Source organism: Neovison vison, chromosome 10, assembly GCF_020171115.1.
Source record: "Neovison vison isolate M4711 chromosome 10, ASM_NN_V1, whole genome shotgun sequence".
Taxonomy (NCBI): Eukaryota; Metazoa; Chordata; class Mammalia; order Carnivora; family Mustelidae; genus Neogale; species Neogale vison.
In genome coordinates, this window is record NC_058100.1 from 50,170,175 (window position 1) to 50,186,773 (window position 16,599).

The 16,599-nt window shown below is 35.7% G+C and overlaps 1 protein-coding gene across 6 annotated transcripts in view; it reads left to right on the top strand.

Moving 5' to 3' along the window:
* SMG7 (SMG7 nonsense mediated mRNA decay factor) overlaps window positions 1–16,599 on the top strand; it is a 90,805-nt gene that overhangs the window by 47,716 nt on the left and 26,490 nt on the right. For all 6 annotated transcript variants that reach the window (XM_044267264.1, XM_044267265.1, XM_044267267.1 and 3 more), the window contains 3 exons: window positions 5,332–5,363; window positions 7,653–7,770; window positions 9,515–9,647. In XM_044267264.1, coding sequence (XP_044123199.1) covers window positions 5,332–5,363; window positions 7,653–7,770; window positions 9,515–9,647 — 283 coding nt within the window. The remainder of the gene's footprint in view (window positions 1–5,331; window positions 5,364–7,652; window positions 7,771–9,514; window positions 9,648–16,599) is intronic.

A 16,599-nucleotide genomic window follows, 5' to 3' on the forward strand; every position in this document is an offset into this window, starting at 1 on the left:
GTTTTTCACTGCTTTGGTTAAGTTTATTTGCAGGTATTTTATTATTTTTGGTACAGTTGTAAATGGGATTGTTTCCTTAATTTCTCTTTTTGCTGCTTCATTATTAGTGTATAGAGATAAAACAGATTTCCATATATTGATTTTGTATCCTGTATTCTGGGACTTTAATGAGTTCATTCATCAGTTATAGTAGTTTTTTGGTGGAGTCTTTAGGGTTTCCTATAAATGGTATCCTGTCATCTGCAAACAATGCAGAAAGTTTTAACTTCTTCCTTACCAATTTGGATGCCTTTTATTTCTTTTTGTTGTCTGATTGCTGGTGGTTAGGACTTTTCAGTGCTGTGTTGAATAACAGTGGTGAGAGTGGATATCCATGTCTTGTTCCTGACCTTAGGGGAAAGGCTCTCATTTTCCCCCCATTGAATATATTGTTCACTGTGAGTTTTTACTTTATGGCCTTTTGTGATATTGAGATATGTTCCCTCTCAACCTACTTTGTTGAGGGTTTTTATCATGAATGGATGTTGTACTTGTCAGATGCTTTTTCTGCACCTGTTGAAATGATCATATGGTATTTATCCTTTTTCTTATTGATGTGCTGTATCACATTAATTGATTTGTGAATATTGAACCACCCTTGCATCCCAAGAACAAATCTCACTCAATTGTGATGAATGATTTTTTTAATGTGTTGTTGAAAGTGGTTTCGCTAGTATTTTGTTGGCGGATTGTTGCATCTATATTTATGAAAGATACTGGCCTATAGTTCTCTTTTTTTATGTGTCTTTATCTGGTTTTGGTATCAACAATGAATAGAATGAATGAATTTGGAGGTTTCGAATAGTACAAATTTGGGAGTTTTCCTTCTTGTATTTTTTGGAATAGTTTGAAAAAAAGATACTAACTTTTCAAATGTTTGGTAGAATTCCCCTGTGAAGCTATTTGGTCCTAGACTTTTGTTTGTTGGGAGTTTTTTTGTTTTTATTATTATTCTTGATTCAGTTTCTTTGCTGGTAATCTCGGTCTGTTTAAAATTTCTGTTTCTCCCTGCTTCAGTTTTGGTAGGCTATGTGTTTCCAGGACTTATTAAGCATTACTTCTAGGTCCAGTTTTGGCATATAATTTTCCATAATATCTCTTAAAATTGTTTGTATTTCTGTGGTGTTGGTTGTTACTTCTCTTCTTTCGTTAGTGATTTTGTTTATATGAGTTCTCTCTTTTTTGATGCGTCTAGCTAGAGGTTTATCAATTTTATTGATATTCTCAAAGAACCACCTTCTGGTTTTATTGGTCTGTTGTATTGAGGTTTTTTAAATTTCTATATATATTCATTTCTGCTTTAATCTTCATTACTTTCTTCCTTCTGCTGGTTTTGAGTTTTGTTCTTCTAGATCTTGTAAGTGTTAAGTTCGGTTGTTTATTTGAGATTTTTCTTGTTTCTTGAAGTAGGCCTGTATTACTGGAAACATCCCTCTTAGGACTGCTTTTGCTACAGCCCAAAGATTTTGGACCATTGTATTTTCATTTTTATTTGGTTCCAGGTAATTTTTTAATTTCTTCTTTGATTTCTTGATTGAGCCATTCATTGTTTAGTAGCATGTTATCTAACCTCCATTTATTTGTGCTCTTTCCAGATTTTTTTCTTATGGTTGTTTTCTAGTTCATAGCATTGTGGTCAGAAAAGATGCATGGTATGACTTCGATCTTTTTTAATTTGTTGAGATTTGTTTTATCACCTGATACGTGATCTGTTTTAGAAGATGTTCCATGTGCACTCGAAAAGAATGTATATTCTGCAATTTTAGGGTGAACTTTTCTGAATATATGTTAAATTCATCTAATCCAGTGGGTCATTCAGAATACTCTTTCCTTGTTGATTTTTTTGGTTGGATGATTTGTCATCTATCGGTGTAAGTGTTAAAGCCCTCTACTATTCTTGTATTACAATTGATTAATTCCTTTATGCTTGCTATTAACTGTTATTGTTATGTATGAGGGTGCTCCCATGTTGGGTGTATAAATAATAAACAACTTTTATATCTTGTTGGATTTTCCCTTTTATTATTATATAGTGTCATTCTTTGTCTGTTGTTACAGTCTTTATTTTAAAAGTCTCTTTTGTCTGATACAAGTATTGCTACCCCAGCTTTCTTTTGACATCCATCTGTATGATAATGTTTCTCCATCCCTGTACTTCCAATCTGCAGGTGTCTTTAGGTCTGAAATGAGTCTCTTTCATAGGTGGCATATAGATGGATTTTGTTTCTTTATTTACTCTGTTACCTTGTGTCTTTTGATTGGAGTATTTAATTTATTTATATTCAAAGTAGTTACTGATATTTATTGTTGCCATTTTACTTGTTTTTTGGTTGTTTTTGTAATTTTTTTGTGATCCTTCTCTTGCTCTCTTTCATGGTTTACTGGCCTTTTTTTAGTGATATACTTGGATTTCTTTCTCTTTATTCTTTGGATATTACTGGTTTTAGATTTGTGGTTGCTCTTAGGTTTGTATGTAACATCTTCTGCAGGGTATATGATATTCTTTATTAAATTCTATGATCTTAATAGGTTTTAATGGTATAAGCCAACAAACTTTGTGAAAGTTGTTTGTTTTAATGGCAAAAGTTGAACACCCAAAGCAAACAGTGAAGCTGGGTTATATTGAATAATGGGATTTGAAATGATGTCTTGGTTGAGGATAAAGTATAGGTGTTTATTTATATTGTTTATTTATACTGGCAGTTATCATAACACGCTATTCTCTTGTTTGAAAGCTTAATTTTAAAAATATATTTTAAAAGTTAAGAAATGAAAAATTTCATCTTATGGGTTTTTTTTTGTTGTTTTTTTTGTTTGTTTTTAAGATTTTATTTATTTATTTGACAGACAGAGATCACAAGTAGGCAGAGAGGCAGGCAGAGAAAGAGGAGGAAGCAGGCTCCCCACTGACCAGAGAGCCCGATGTGGGGCTTGATCCCAGGACCCTGAGATCATGACCCGAGCCGAAGGCAGAGGCTCAGTCCACTGAGCCACCCAGGTGTCCCTCATCTTATGTTTTGATGAAACAAATTCACAACTGATATTAGTTAAGTACATACATTTACAGTAAAATTTTAGAATCTCTGAATATTCTCTAGCTTTTATGTCATATTTTGTTTTTAGACATGGAAATCTTGGGATGCCTGGGTGGCTCAGTTGGTTAAGCGTCTGACTTTGGCTCAGCTCATTATTCCAGAGTCCTGGAATGGAGTCCCACATTGGGCTTCCTGCTCAATGGGGAGTCTGCTTCTCCCTCTGCCCCTCCCCCTGCTCTTGCTCACTATCTCAAATAAATAAAATCTTTAAAAAAGACATGGAGGGGCGCCTGGGTGGCTCAGTGGGTTAAGCTTCTGTCTTCAGCCCAGGTCATGATCTCAGGGATCTCAGGGTCCTGGGATCGAGCCCCACATCGGGCTCTCTGCTCAGTGGGGAGCCTCCTTTCCTCTCTCTCTCTGCTAACTGCTCTGCCTGCTTGTGATCTCTCTCCCTCTGTCAAATAAATAAATAAAGTCTTAAAAAAAAAAAAGACATGGAAATCTCATAAGTTTATATACATACCTTTTTATAGTATATGAACATGATGTATCCTCTTTCCTTTCTTCACTTAAAAGATATTTATTGGATGCCTACTCTGTGCTAGGCACGTGTACTAATAGGTTGTGATGGTGAGCATTCTTCAAATCTGTGATACGTACTATGATGAAAGAAATGAGTGCTTTAAGAACAGAAAGTAAGGGGCAGCTGGGTGGCTCAATTGGTTAAGCAACTGCCTTCGGCTTAGGTCATGATCCTGAAGTCCCAGGATTGAGTCCCACATCGGGCCCTCTGCTCATCAGGGACTCGACTTCTCCTTCTGCTCCTCGCCCCTTTCATGCACGCTCTCTCTCTCTCTCTCTAATAAATAAAAAGTAACAACAAAAAAAAATTAAAAAGAACAGAAAGTAAGAATATCCATCATTTATCAAGTGACTTTTTTTGAGAAAATAATGTGTCTGACTCAGACAAAGGATGAGTAGTAATTAACCAAAGAGGGCAGGACTCTTCTTTACAATAACCTGAATGTGAAGGGAGCAAAGCATTTGCAGAGACCAGAAGTCTAGTAACTGGAGAAGAGATCAAAGAGAGAAGAGAGTAATACTGGTAGAAGGAGAGTGCAAACTCTAATTTTTAGAGCGCAGGGAACCTTGTAGGACGCTTTAGTAAAGATTATAGTTTTTACCCTAAGAGCAATGGGAAATCATTAAAGTGTCTTATTTGAGCAGTTGGTAAGATCAGATTTGTATTTTTTTTTATTAGAGGTGGGGGAAGGGCAGAGGGCGAGCAAGAATCTGAAGCAGTCTCTACACCTAGCGCAGAGCACAAGGCAGGGCTTGATCCTATATGACCCTGAGATCATGAACAATTAACCAACCGATCCACCCTGAAGCCCCTCAGATTTGTATAAAAGATCCCTCATATAGCAGCAGACAGAACAGTATGAAACAGGACAAGAGTAAAATAGAGAAAACAATTTTGGTGGTTTTGCATTAGTCCAGGAAAGAGATAGTTCAGAACTTGAGTGAGAGTAGATGAAGAAGTAGTAAAGGGAAATCAACAGATTCAAGATATATTTAGTTGGTAGAATTCTTTGGAGTTGATAGATTACCAGATTGGTAATCTTTTGGATTGGAAGATTGGATTGGAAGAACGTTGTCATGGGTGACATCCAGGTGTCTGCCTCTCACAGTGGGAAAGCAGTGATAGATTTGGTAAGGTAGAAACACCAGAAAGAGATCCCATTCCTGCAGGTGGATCAGAAGTTCAGTTTGGGAGCTCTTGAAGAATGTGAGAGAAAAGAAGCAGCAGTGAGAGGAGGATAATCTAGGACAGACAGGAGGTTTTGAAAACCTTGTGAAAAACTTGGGCATGTTTAAAATACTAAGGGATCACCTAGACAGGGAAGTTTTCAAAATTATTGAAAGAGGGAGGAGATAATTAAAGAAGCAGAAGTCCTTAATAAAGGCCAGAAAGAGCCTACTAAGTGGAATTACTGATCTTAAATAAGAGATGGAGTGCCTCTAGTGTTTGCACCGGAGAAAGGAAGAAGAGGGCTCTGTGGGTTTAGCAGCTGGGCTAGCCTTATGAAGACACCAGAAGTCAACATCTGAGGAGAGTGGGAAACCCTCACATATGGAGGTGCTATACCTCTTTATGTAGTATATGATTTCATTTAACTTTTAACTTTCAGGGTTATTTATGTTGAATAGGCCTAGTTTGTTTCTAATCGATGTTTTTTTTTTCCCCCTTTTTTAGGCAGGCAGAAGTCCTGAAGGCTGACATGACAGGTATTGGCTCACTCATTTGTTTCTCACACTTATTTTATACCATTAAATTGAGGGAAGGGTGTCACCTTCCCTGTATTACTTGTTGCACTGTCCTAGTTGCCAGAGGAATAATAACTTACTGTTTGCTTTTAATAATTACTGTTTTTGAACTTTGAATTCTTACTTAGATCATCAAGAATTTTGTATAATCTGTGCTATACTGAATTAAATATTAACTAACTTAATGCATATAATCATTTAATTTTTATGAACTGCTTATCATCAATTTAAGACATTAAAAAAAAAAGAATGCATATACCGTATTAAAAACATCTTAGGGTATTGGGTTCATGTCTTCCTGTTTATATTCCCCAATCTTGAATAGTAATTAGACCTTGAGAAAAAATATTTGTAGGAAAACTACTAAAAGTTCTTGAAATTGAGTGAGCTGCTTTGCCGCCTTTCTTTTTTCCCTTGTCTTTTTTGTTTTGAATAAATAACCAAGGTGATTTTGAAAGAATAGCTGGAAGTCACTAGAAGGAGCAGATGATTTTAACTTTCCAAAATTGGGAAATATATGACAGTGACTATGTAGTGATCATTGTGCTCTCTGTAGCAGCATATGGTGTCCTAAAATGTAAACGTGTGCAAATGGATCTCATTCTTATTTTTGAGAACTTTAGTTCTAAAGTGAAATCCACAAAGAAGAGTTAAACTTTTACAACAGTATTCTGGCCAAAATTTACAATCCAGAAGGGATAGGCTCTAGATGTCTTTTTCTCAACATTGCAGTCTAATGTTAATGTTAATGTTGATCCTATTGTTTTAAGAATTCGTGGGTAATATCATTATCTTCTTGTTCAAGGAAAAGAGGGAAGAAAGCTAAAAGCACTTTTAACAGGTTTACTTAATGTAGTACCTCAGTTCCTCCCATTATTAACATGACTGCCATCATCTTCCATACTATGGGTATTAGTGTCAGCTCTAAGCTACTGTATTATGCTTTTGTATTGTCCTGTTAGGCACAATATGCATTATGTGACAAAAATTAGACTTGGAGCAATTTTCAGCTAGCTATACCTTTTACTTTTTCTTAAGTATTGAATACCCTCAGTAAGTAGGCTTAGAGTTTGGCTTTTATAAGGAACATTTGACTGCCCAAGAACATTAACTTGGATATTAAGTAATTTAAATGATAGTCTGTCTGATAGATCAGAGTTAATGATCCCTTATTATCCTTCCCCTGCCATAGTTGAATGGAAACAAGATTGAATAAATCTATAAATTTGTTTATTTAGTCATTAAAAAACTAATAAGGGACCAAGAAGCTGATACTACACCCAGCTTTTTTGTAGCCAGTGAACTCTTTTGAGGATTAATTTAAAAACCTGTTTTATTTGTAGGCTTAAAGAAGAGTAAAAACTGTGTCATTGTGCTGTTGCAAAATATTAAATGTAACCAGAAGCCTAATTGAAGTATCTGTTACTAGGTTCTTCTATTGATGCAGCTGACTATCAGTTACTGCACTCCTAAGCCTAGTAACCGGAAAAGCTGAAGTGTCTTGCAGGACTCTGGCAGACAGTATGGCCCCAGCTGGGTATTTCATTTAGTCCTAGCCTGACTTCCTTTCCTCTTGCACCCACTCTCTCATTTGGCCTCTTGAGCAGTTCAGGCAGTGTTTGCTATGAATTCTTATTTACATGAAAGGGCAAGTATGGATTGCTCACAAAATTTCTTGGCAAGCAATTTACCAGTCATTAAAATAACCCTCACTGTTTTGGCTTTATTGGGTTGATATATAGAGAATAGGAATGACAGCAGAGTGTGTAAACAGCTGCTGGATTGTGAGCAGAGATGAAGATTCTGTAAGGACAGTTGTGAGAATGATTCAAAATAGAAAAGCTGCTTTGGAGAAAGAAATACAGTTCTGAGAGTAAACAGACCATCTTAGCGGTCCATCATTTTAAATGGGGTGACTTCTGAGGCATATGACTTCCTCTGATATGAATACATAGAAGTCTAAACTAAAGCAAAGAGTAAACCATTCATTTTTTTTGCCTTTCTCATGTCATGATGTTATTTCAAAGCCAAAAGACAAATTCAGAAACATTTTGAACCAGATTTAGTCATTAGCCAAAAGGTGAAAGTTATTTGAAAATATAGTAGTATAAAACTTCGCAGCAGTCTGTGGTATCTACCTAAAGCAGGTGTTTGCTTTGGGAAATGGAGAGGAAAGGAGTCATTGGTGTGGTATAATGTTAACTATCTGTTTTTCTCTGTCTCTGTTGTTTTGTCTGTTTTGTTACTCAGATTCTAAGCTGGGTCCGGCTGAGGTCTGGACATCCAGACAGGCTCTGCAGGACCTGTACCAGAAAATGCTAGTTACTGATTTGGAATACGCGTTAGACAAGAAAGTAGAACAGGATCTGTAAGTATTATCATTTGGGATGTCCCTGTAAGATCAAGAGTATTACCAAGACTTTAGGATAGAAAGGAACGATTTCGTTATTTCTTCTTAACCTATCAGAGTAAGCTCTTTCAGTGAAAGAAGAAATTCTAATACCTGTAATACTTGTGGGTTTTTTGAACCAAATATTTAACCATTCGTATTACTTCAGATAGTCTTGGGTGACAGGAAAAGTGCTTGGACTTGAATGTTTTTAATGTCTTTAGGGCATATCATAAAAACAAATCTCTATATATGTATTTCAGGTACTAAGAGACAGTGTTTGGATTCTCTGTATTTGTTCGGTCCTGCATTTAAGCCATTTAAGCCAGTCCTGCATTTTAAGTCATGGCTTGAAAAATTCAGTAGTGAGCTTTAGATAAATCTCTGGTAAATGTGATTCTATAAATTTCTCCCGAAGAAAAATGTGTTTGCATTGTAAGGGAAGCTCTTCTTTTTATAAAATAAGTAGGTGTTTCCTTTTTTATTTTTTCTTCCCCTAATAAGACTAAAGAAAGATTTTGTATATTTAGGCTATTCCACTTGTTCTTTCTATGAGAGGTGAAATGGCAGATGACCAGATTCCCAAGTGAGTAAATAAATGCCTGTTGTGGAAGGCCTTACCTTATAAATTGGAGCAGGGATATTAGGCTGATGGAAAATTAAAAATCAGTTCAGAATATTTCTATTCAGAAATGGCTATTACCCTAAGTTGTGGTGAAAATTAGTTTTTCCTATAGTTTATACTTTTCTTAGATATTTTATATTTTTAGGAGTTCTAGTAATAAGAGAGCTTAATCACAGCCACTCAAAATCCATTTCCATGATATTAGAGTCAAGGATAAAATATCATCAGAAATGCTGAGGGAGTGATTGTCCTCATAAACCATTAAAAATACCCAGTGCTCTTGAGTCTCAAAGTTGAGGTTAATAAAGAATTAGGTACTTTCCAGGTAGATTGTAGACCTTTTATCTGTGTTTGCTTCCTTTAATCAAAGCAATTCTAGTATTCTCCCTCCATCCTAGTTCCTTTTTCCCCTCCTGTGGTTTCCAAGTTAAGCAATGACTGTATTTCACCATAACTGAATTTAAAATGATTCTCTATATAGCTTGATTAATGAAAGACATTTTATAATGGGATTTTGGCATGCCATATGTCAACATTGTGTTTTTTCCTATTTTAAATAGCCAGAATTGAAATGTCAAAAAATGAACTTATATTTCAAGCTCTCAAGAAAATATTAACCCCAAGAGAAATAAAAGTCTTAAATAGAATTAGAACAGAGTGCTGTGGGAAATAGATTTTATGGAAATAAGAGATAGGACTTAGTATTTTCAAGAAGAATTTTCAAAAAGAATTATTTCTTCACATAATGTATGGCAGTTCGTTAATAGCTTACTTTTACTTTGGTCTTGCCACTGTAGTTCTGATTTTGTACTGGGATTCCTAAATAGGCTCTAGCTCTAGTAGCTCTAAAAGATCAATAACTGAAGCCACAGTGTGATTATTCGAACATTGGTAAGTGTTTACTAAGGTCAGTTGGATTCTGCTGCATCTGTAGTCTTGCTCAAAGAGGAGCATAAAGTTATTTAAGTAAGTGAATAACTTTAATGCAGGTTTACTGTCTAGTGTGTTATAACAAACAGTTCTTTCTTGTTCTCAGGGGGACCAGTGTCTGCCCAGTGAGTCACTGCTATACCAAATAGAATTACATTTTGTTTTCAGCTGGAATCATGCCTTTAAGAATCAGATCACAACACTACAAGGCCAGGCAAAGAATCGAGCAAACCCGAATCGGAGTGAAGTTCAGGCAAACCTTTCTCTGTTCCTAGAGGCAGCTAGTGGCTTCTATACTCAGGTGAGTTCTGCATTTATACCAATTCTTCTAGAATTAGTTGTGAATGTGCTTCGTACATGTCTTGTTGTTCGTATAAACACTTTTTGTTAACACTATGTGGGCCATCCAGGAGTTGATCACCTGTAGTCTGACATGAATAAACATATCCCAAATTGTTTTCAAACAATAAAGTTTTAACCAAAAGTTAATGTTTTGGCTTAAAGATTGGAGGTATAATTGTGTGCATAGAAAAAGGATAATGAGTAGAAAAAAATCATGCCTTAGTGATAACAGTAGAAGTAATCAGTTATAAGTGGTATTAGAGCAAATGTGAATTTATGAGTATGGGTATAGTCATTATGAAAGTAACAGCTGTGTTGTACCAGGCAAGAAATCATCAAAATTTGTGATACCAAGTGAGTTTTCATAGTATTATGTGTTCAGTAGAATTTATCTGGGGCTTTAAATGCTATTAAACTACTTAAGAAATGGAGTAGATTTTGCTCCATTTTAATAATAAGCCATTATTTATCATCCTCAGAGACTTACCTTGTCCTTGGTTACATCCTGCTATACCTTCTAAGTCAGGCAAGGTGAAAGAATAAATTAATCTTCGGGGCATCTCAGTGGCTCAGTCAGTTAAGTGTTTGCCTTCAACTCAGGTCATGATCTCAGGGTCCCAGCATCGAGCCCCTCATAGGGATGGATTCCTGTTCAGAGGGGAGTCTGCTTCTCACTGCCTCTCCCCCTCCCCATCATTCATTCTCTCTCAAATAAATAAATAAAATCTTTTTTAAAAAAAGAATAGATCTTCCTGAACGGTGATTTTTCTTTAAGCAGAATCTTGTAGAAACTTCATCTCATCCATTTGTAGTAGCATTCATATTTTATTTAATAAAATGTGTATAAACTCTCATCTTAGAATGATGAGCTGAGGTTTTAAAGATCTTGGACTCATCTTGGGCCATTCTTTCTATGTTGCTTCTTGACCATTGCTACCTGTATTTTGGCTTCATTTTGGTTGTATCATTTCTTTGAAAGAAGGAGAAGAAAAGACTTTGTGTTGGAAATTGTCCCATAGTTAGCCATCATCGTAGGGAGATTATTTGTTTTACTTAGACTAAAACATTCTTCACAGTTCATTATTGAAAGAACTCAAGTATGGTTCTTATTCTCGAAATTTATTTTCAAATTTATGCCAGCTTTTAACAGTAAAAGTCAATGTTTGTGGAGAGAGGGCTTGTAGTATGCTGCTAACTAATCCTTTAAGTAGATGTTAAAGATTAATTCATTCCACAAGTAGCTTTTATTTTATTTTTTTCAGTGGCTGATTTTGGGGTTTTTGTTTTGTTTTATTTTGTTTTTATTTTTTATTTTTTTATTAACATATAATATATTATTAGCCCCTGGGGTACAGGTCTGTGGATCGCCAGGTTTACACACTTCACAGCACTCACCTTAGCACAGACCCTCCCCAATGTCCATAACCCCACCACCCTCTCCCTACCCGCCTCCCCCCCGGCAACCCACAGTTTGTTTTGTGAGATTAAGAGTCTCTTATGATTTGTCTACCTCCCGATCCCATCTTGTTTCATTTATTCTTTTCCTATCTCCCAAATCCCCCATGTTGAATCTCTACTTCCTCATATCAGCAAGATCATATGACAGTTATCTTTCTCTGATTGACTCATTTTGCTAAGCATAATACCCTCTAGTTCCATCCACATCGTCGCAAATGGCAAGATTTCATTTCTTTTGATGGCTGCATAGTATTCTGTTGTATATATATGCCGCATCTTCTTTATCCATTCATCTGTTGATGGACATCTAGGTTCTTTCCATAGTTTGGCTATTCCACAAGTAGCTTTTAAAAGCCTACTATTTGTAAAGCACAATACAGATACTGGGGATATGGAGGGGAAAGAGTCTTCCTTTAAGGGAACATAGAGTCTGAATCAAGAGGTGGATACATTAATAGATACTCTTTTTGCTTTCTGATTATAAAAATAATGCATACTTATTTCAAGAAATTTGGAAATTACACAAAAATAAAATTTTTTTAAATTAATTTTCCCATTGATGAGTTGATGAGTGTTGCCAGCGTTGTGTTTTCAGTAAAAGTAAATGATTAAATGAATAACTCATATTTAATAAATGGAAAATGACTTTTCATTTAAAATTTAACATCTGAATTGCTAGTGTTGAACTGGATTCATATTTTATTAGATATTTGTATTTTATATAAATCATCAGTTTACTTTTCCTGTTCATTGTTTGGACCCTATTTTTTCCAGAGCTCTTTATACATGAGAGATATTAATTTTTTATTGGTTTTTGGCAAATATTTCCAGTTTCTCCTTTTGTTTTGCATTTTATTTAGAGCCTCCTAATGTTACCAGATTTTGTTTTTTTGTAATGTAGTCTTTTCTTTGTCCATAGATCAGTGAATATTTAATAAGGACAATGATATTTCTATGTAAAGGAACAAATAGATACTATAACTTAAATCATTAAATTTGAAAATAACACAATGTCTTAAAATAGAGTAATGATCAAATTATGGCATATCTGTAAAATGGGAATTTATGAAACTATTATAAGTGATATTTATGATTTTTTTAAATGATGGAAAAATTATGGCATTATTGAGTGGAAAATCATACAAAATTATGTATACAGTTTGACTCATATGTTAATCGAGGAGTCTCAGCTCCGAGTATTAACAAAAATGTTGTCTCTTTCTCCCTCTCTCCATCACTACTTTCAGCTGTGCTTTGTTGAGTTCCAGATTTCCGTCATAACTTCTTAGAAAGATTCTGTAATGTTCTGGTTGACTTTACGTTTTTGAAACATAGTCTGTTTTTTAAACTCCAGTCTCGTTTCTGATTCAGATCTATTTTCCTTTCCTTCCCTATGCAGTAGAAACTGGAATTGTGAATGAGCACAGCTGAAGTAGAGACTCTAAGCAGCTGGCCCTGGTGGAGGGAGAGGGAAAGCATTCACATGTTGCAATATGTTTTTATAATAGCCATTGTACAGATTGGTTTGTCATCTTGAAACATGATTCTTGACCTTTTTTAAGGTACTATATATGTAACACATTTCCAAAGCTTTAATTGCACATTGATGAAACAAATCTGCAAGGAAGGAAAGCAAGAATCATCATTTTTATTGAGGGAGCATGATATTTGTAAAAAAAAAAAAAAAAAAAATTTGGGCAGGTGAATAATAAAATCATGCTCAAATTATCTGATAAGGAATATACATGAGTGATCTAATTTTGAAATTTATTTTTTCCATTTTTATAGTCATTGATTTTCTCTACTTGCTTTCCTTAGGCAGTGGTTGAGGAAGTACAATAATTATAGAATGAACATCAATAAACTTTTTCAGATATTAGCATTAATAGAACTTTTTACTTCCATTTTTATGTTGTCTTGGTTTGGTCATTGAAACAGTTAATGGTGTTGCTAACAGTAATGTTTTATATATTTTTCTTGATTACATGCAGTGCAGATTAAGCCACCAGATTGAAGGAATAGACCAAGTCCAGATCATTGTACAACCTTACGGGACAAGATGAGTTTTGAATTTAGTCTTTAAGTATAGTTGCAAGCCATTGGAAAGGAGGCTAGGGAGTAACATGATAAAGTTTGCATTTTTAGAAGATTATCCTGGCTGTTGTATGGAGGATAAATGGAAAGAAATTGATGGATTTTTTGAAGAATAGCCAGTAGACTTGCTGATGGATCAGATTGGATATGTGGAATCAGGGTAGGGGAAGAATTATCAGGTGACTTGAGGTATCAGATTGAGCAGCTAGATTACTGCTTGTACCATTTACTGAGATGGGGAGTACTGTAGAGAAAGCAGCTATGCTTGTGTTAAATGAGATAGCCTATTGTGCAGGTGTCAAATAGGAAATTAGATAAACTTGGAGCTCAGTAAAAAGGTCAGGGTTGGAGTAAATTTTATGATTAAAATAAAAAACCCTGACTTAGCCTGACATTAGTATTTGGTATTTAAAAATCACAGGACTAGCAAAGAGTGATTTGAAGGGGCACATGGCACCCAAATGTCTCTAGAAGGATTGTCCACAATAGCCACAATATGGAAAGAGCCCAGATGTCCATTGACAGATGAATGGGTAAAGAAGATGTGTGCGCGCGCACGTGTGTGTGTATGTGTATAAATAAAATGGAATATTTCAGCCATCAAAAGAATGAAATCTTGACATTTGCAACGATGTAGATAGAACTAGAGAGTATTATGCTAAGTGAAATAAGTCAGAGACAGATACCATATAATTTCACTTATGTGGAGTTTAAGAAACAAAGCAGATGAACATAAGGGAAGGGAAGGAAAAATAAAATAAGATGAAAATTGAGAAGAAGGCAAACCGTAATAGACGCTGAACTCTAGGAAACAAACAGGGTTGCTAGGAAACAAACAGGGTTGCTGGTGGGGTGAGGGATTGGGGGTGGGGTAATTGGGTGATAAGCATTAAGGAGGACATGTGATGTAATGAGCACTGAGTATTACGTGCAGACTGATGAGTCACTAAATTCTACCTCCAAGACAAACTAAATAAATAAATTTTTTAAAACCACAGGACTAGGTGAGAACAGGTTAGCACACGTGGAGCCACCATTGCAGTAGTAGAAAATCAGACACTGGTGACTTAGAAGCCAAGAGAAAAGCATTTCAGTAAGGAGTGAGAGTGATCAACTCTGTTAAGTGCTGCCGAGAAGTCAAGTAATAGGATTAAAAAGTGACCAATTAGATTTGACTACATGGAAGTCGCTGGTGACATTAACAAATACTGTATTTCTTCATTTCTAAACTATTTTTCATATTTTAGCATCTCTAAAACAGGGATAAGTTCAAAGAAGATTGTCAGTCACTGTTTAATGGGCAGTATTTTTTTTTCTCAGTGTGATAAGTAATAGTTTATTTTATAATTTGTGGTATCTTGGATTTGATGCATTGTGACTTTGGTAAAGCGGTGGGGATAGAAATCTAACTGAAGGGAATTGAGAAGAGATTGATACCTGTGATCCTCAGCTACAATTTCTGTGAAGATGGTCATTTTGTCAGCCATTGAAAGCATGGTACTTCAAGCCAGAAGGAAATTCTCAAAGTAAAGATGTAACATTCCGCTGTAGGTTTTTTGAAAACATCAAAGAACTGAACAGATAGTTGTTACTCTAAGAAAGTGGGAGCCAAAAGGAAAGTATCACCAAGTTTCTGTAGTAATTTGAAAGGTGATGTTCTGTACCTTCATCATTAGTTCTCCATTCTTAACATAGGGCGAAGAGCTAAGGAGCAGTGGAATAGTTCGATACAGAGTTTTCACAGAATAATTTCCAAATATAGATCTGTTTCTCTTCTTCATTGCCACCGTACTTCTGCTCTAAACCCACTAGAGATCTCTCACCCAGAATCTCTGAGTCCGCAGGAACTTTTCTGGTATCTTCCTCTGCAGCCCCTGGGTTCAGACAAAGATTTTATTAGAGGAGGCATTCCACATGATGTTCCAGCCATGTTTGATTTACCTTTCGTGAACGTCCTTTTTTCTTCTTGGTAGATGTTCCGCCTTGCCTAATTTTCTAGTCTATTCTTTCAGTACTTACCGAACTCCATTCTCCACCACCTATCATGTTTCTTCTTGTCATCTTCTGCAGTCATCTGGTTTTGTTGCGTTTTTTTTTCACCCCATTTTTTTGTTCCATTCTATACTTCTTGCCTTTAATGTTTCCTGATTCTAACCATTCTGGGCTTTAACTTGTTTACATAATTTTATGCCAGCAAATTTATTGCCTATAACAAATGTATAGGTATAAGTAAAGCTGAAGGAGATAATTTCTTTGCTTAGTAAGAAAGGGTACACAGAACTTGTATTCGGTTCTGAAAGTGGTTTTTAACTTAGGAAAAATGTGGGACATTTCAAATCCAGTGTGGGGTCCTCAGGATGCCTTACTTTATATTTTGAGTTCTGCACGTGTTAGAGTGATGATAGAATAAAGGTATTTCTAATTCTGTAACTTTAGTCAAAGCACTTGGTATTTCTGTTGCTTTCATATCCTCATCTGAAAAAGTGGAGCTTTATAACTACATATACTCTATTGTTAGTAGTTTATCACAAGGATAAGTGAGACAAATGTATCAAATAACCTAGGGAATAATGTTGACTATAAATGTAGATTATTCTCTTGGCTTATGCTCACGGTCATGTTTGATATCCCTTGCTGTCCACTGCCCCTTCCCTTCCCCACTCCCAGTTTATTTACCTGTCTTGCACATTTGGTCGTGAGCTCTTAAAGAAGGTAGGTTTTCTTGCTCATCTCTGTTGCTTACCGTGGTGTCTAATACAGTACCAGATGTGTGAATGAATATATTTGTAAATAAATATTTGAATAAATGGGAGTAGAATGCAACGAGTTCTCTGGGGGCCAAGAATGAAACCCTTGGGGAGCAAGGTAGGGGGAGAAAAGTCTTTGGAGAAAGGGGACTGAAAAGGAATGGTTGGTAAGACAAAACAACAGCTACAAAGCAACACAACAGCTAGCAAAGCTCAGTGATGAGTCATGAGGTCGACTGTTCTAAATGCAACAAAGAGATCCAATAAGATGATGACTGAAAGGGTCCATTGTATTTGCTTATTAGATAACCGGTTGTCATATGGACAGCAGTTTCAGTGGAGAGGTGGTGGGATGCAGGAGGGTTTGTGTGGAAGGCAGATCATAATGCAATAAGGAGCGACTAGGAATTCAGAAAGCAGATAGCACATATGTGGATTCCTCTGAAGGAGTTTGGTAAGAAAAAGAGACATTAGAAGGTTGCTGGAGAAGGAATCTAAGGTCAAGGAGGAGAGTGTTTTGGTTTGGGGGTTTTTTTATTATTGTTTTCTATAGGTGACGCTTGATATTCGTACAAAGAAGCATGGGAAGTTGGAAATAGACATGAGAGAGAG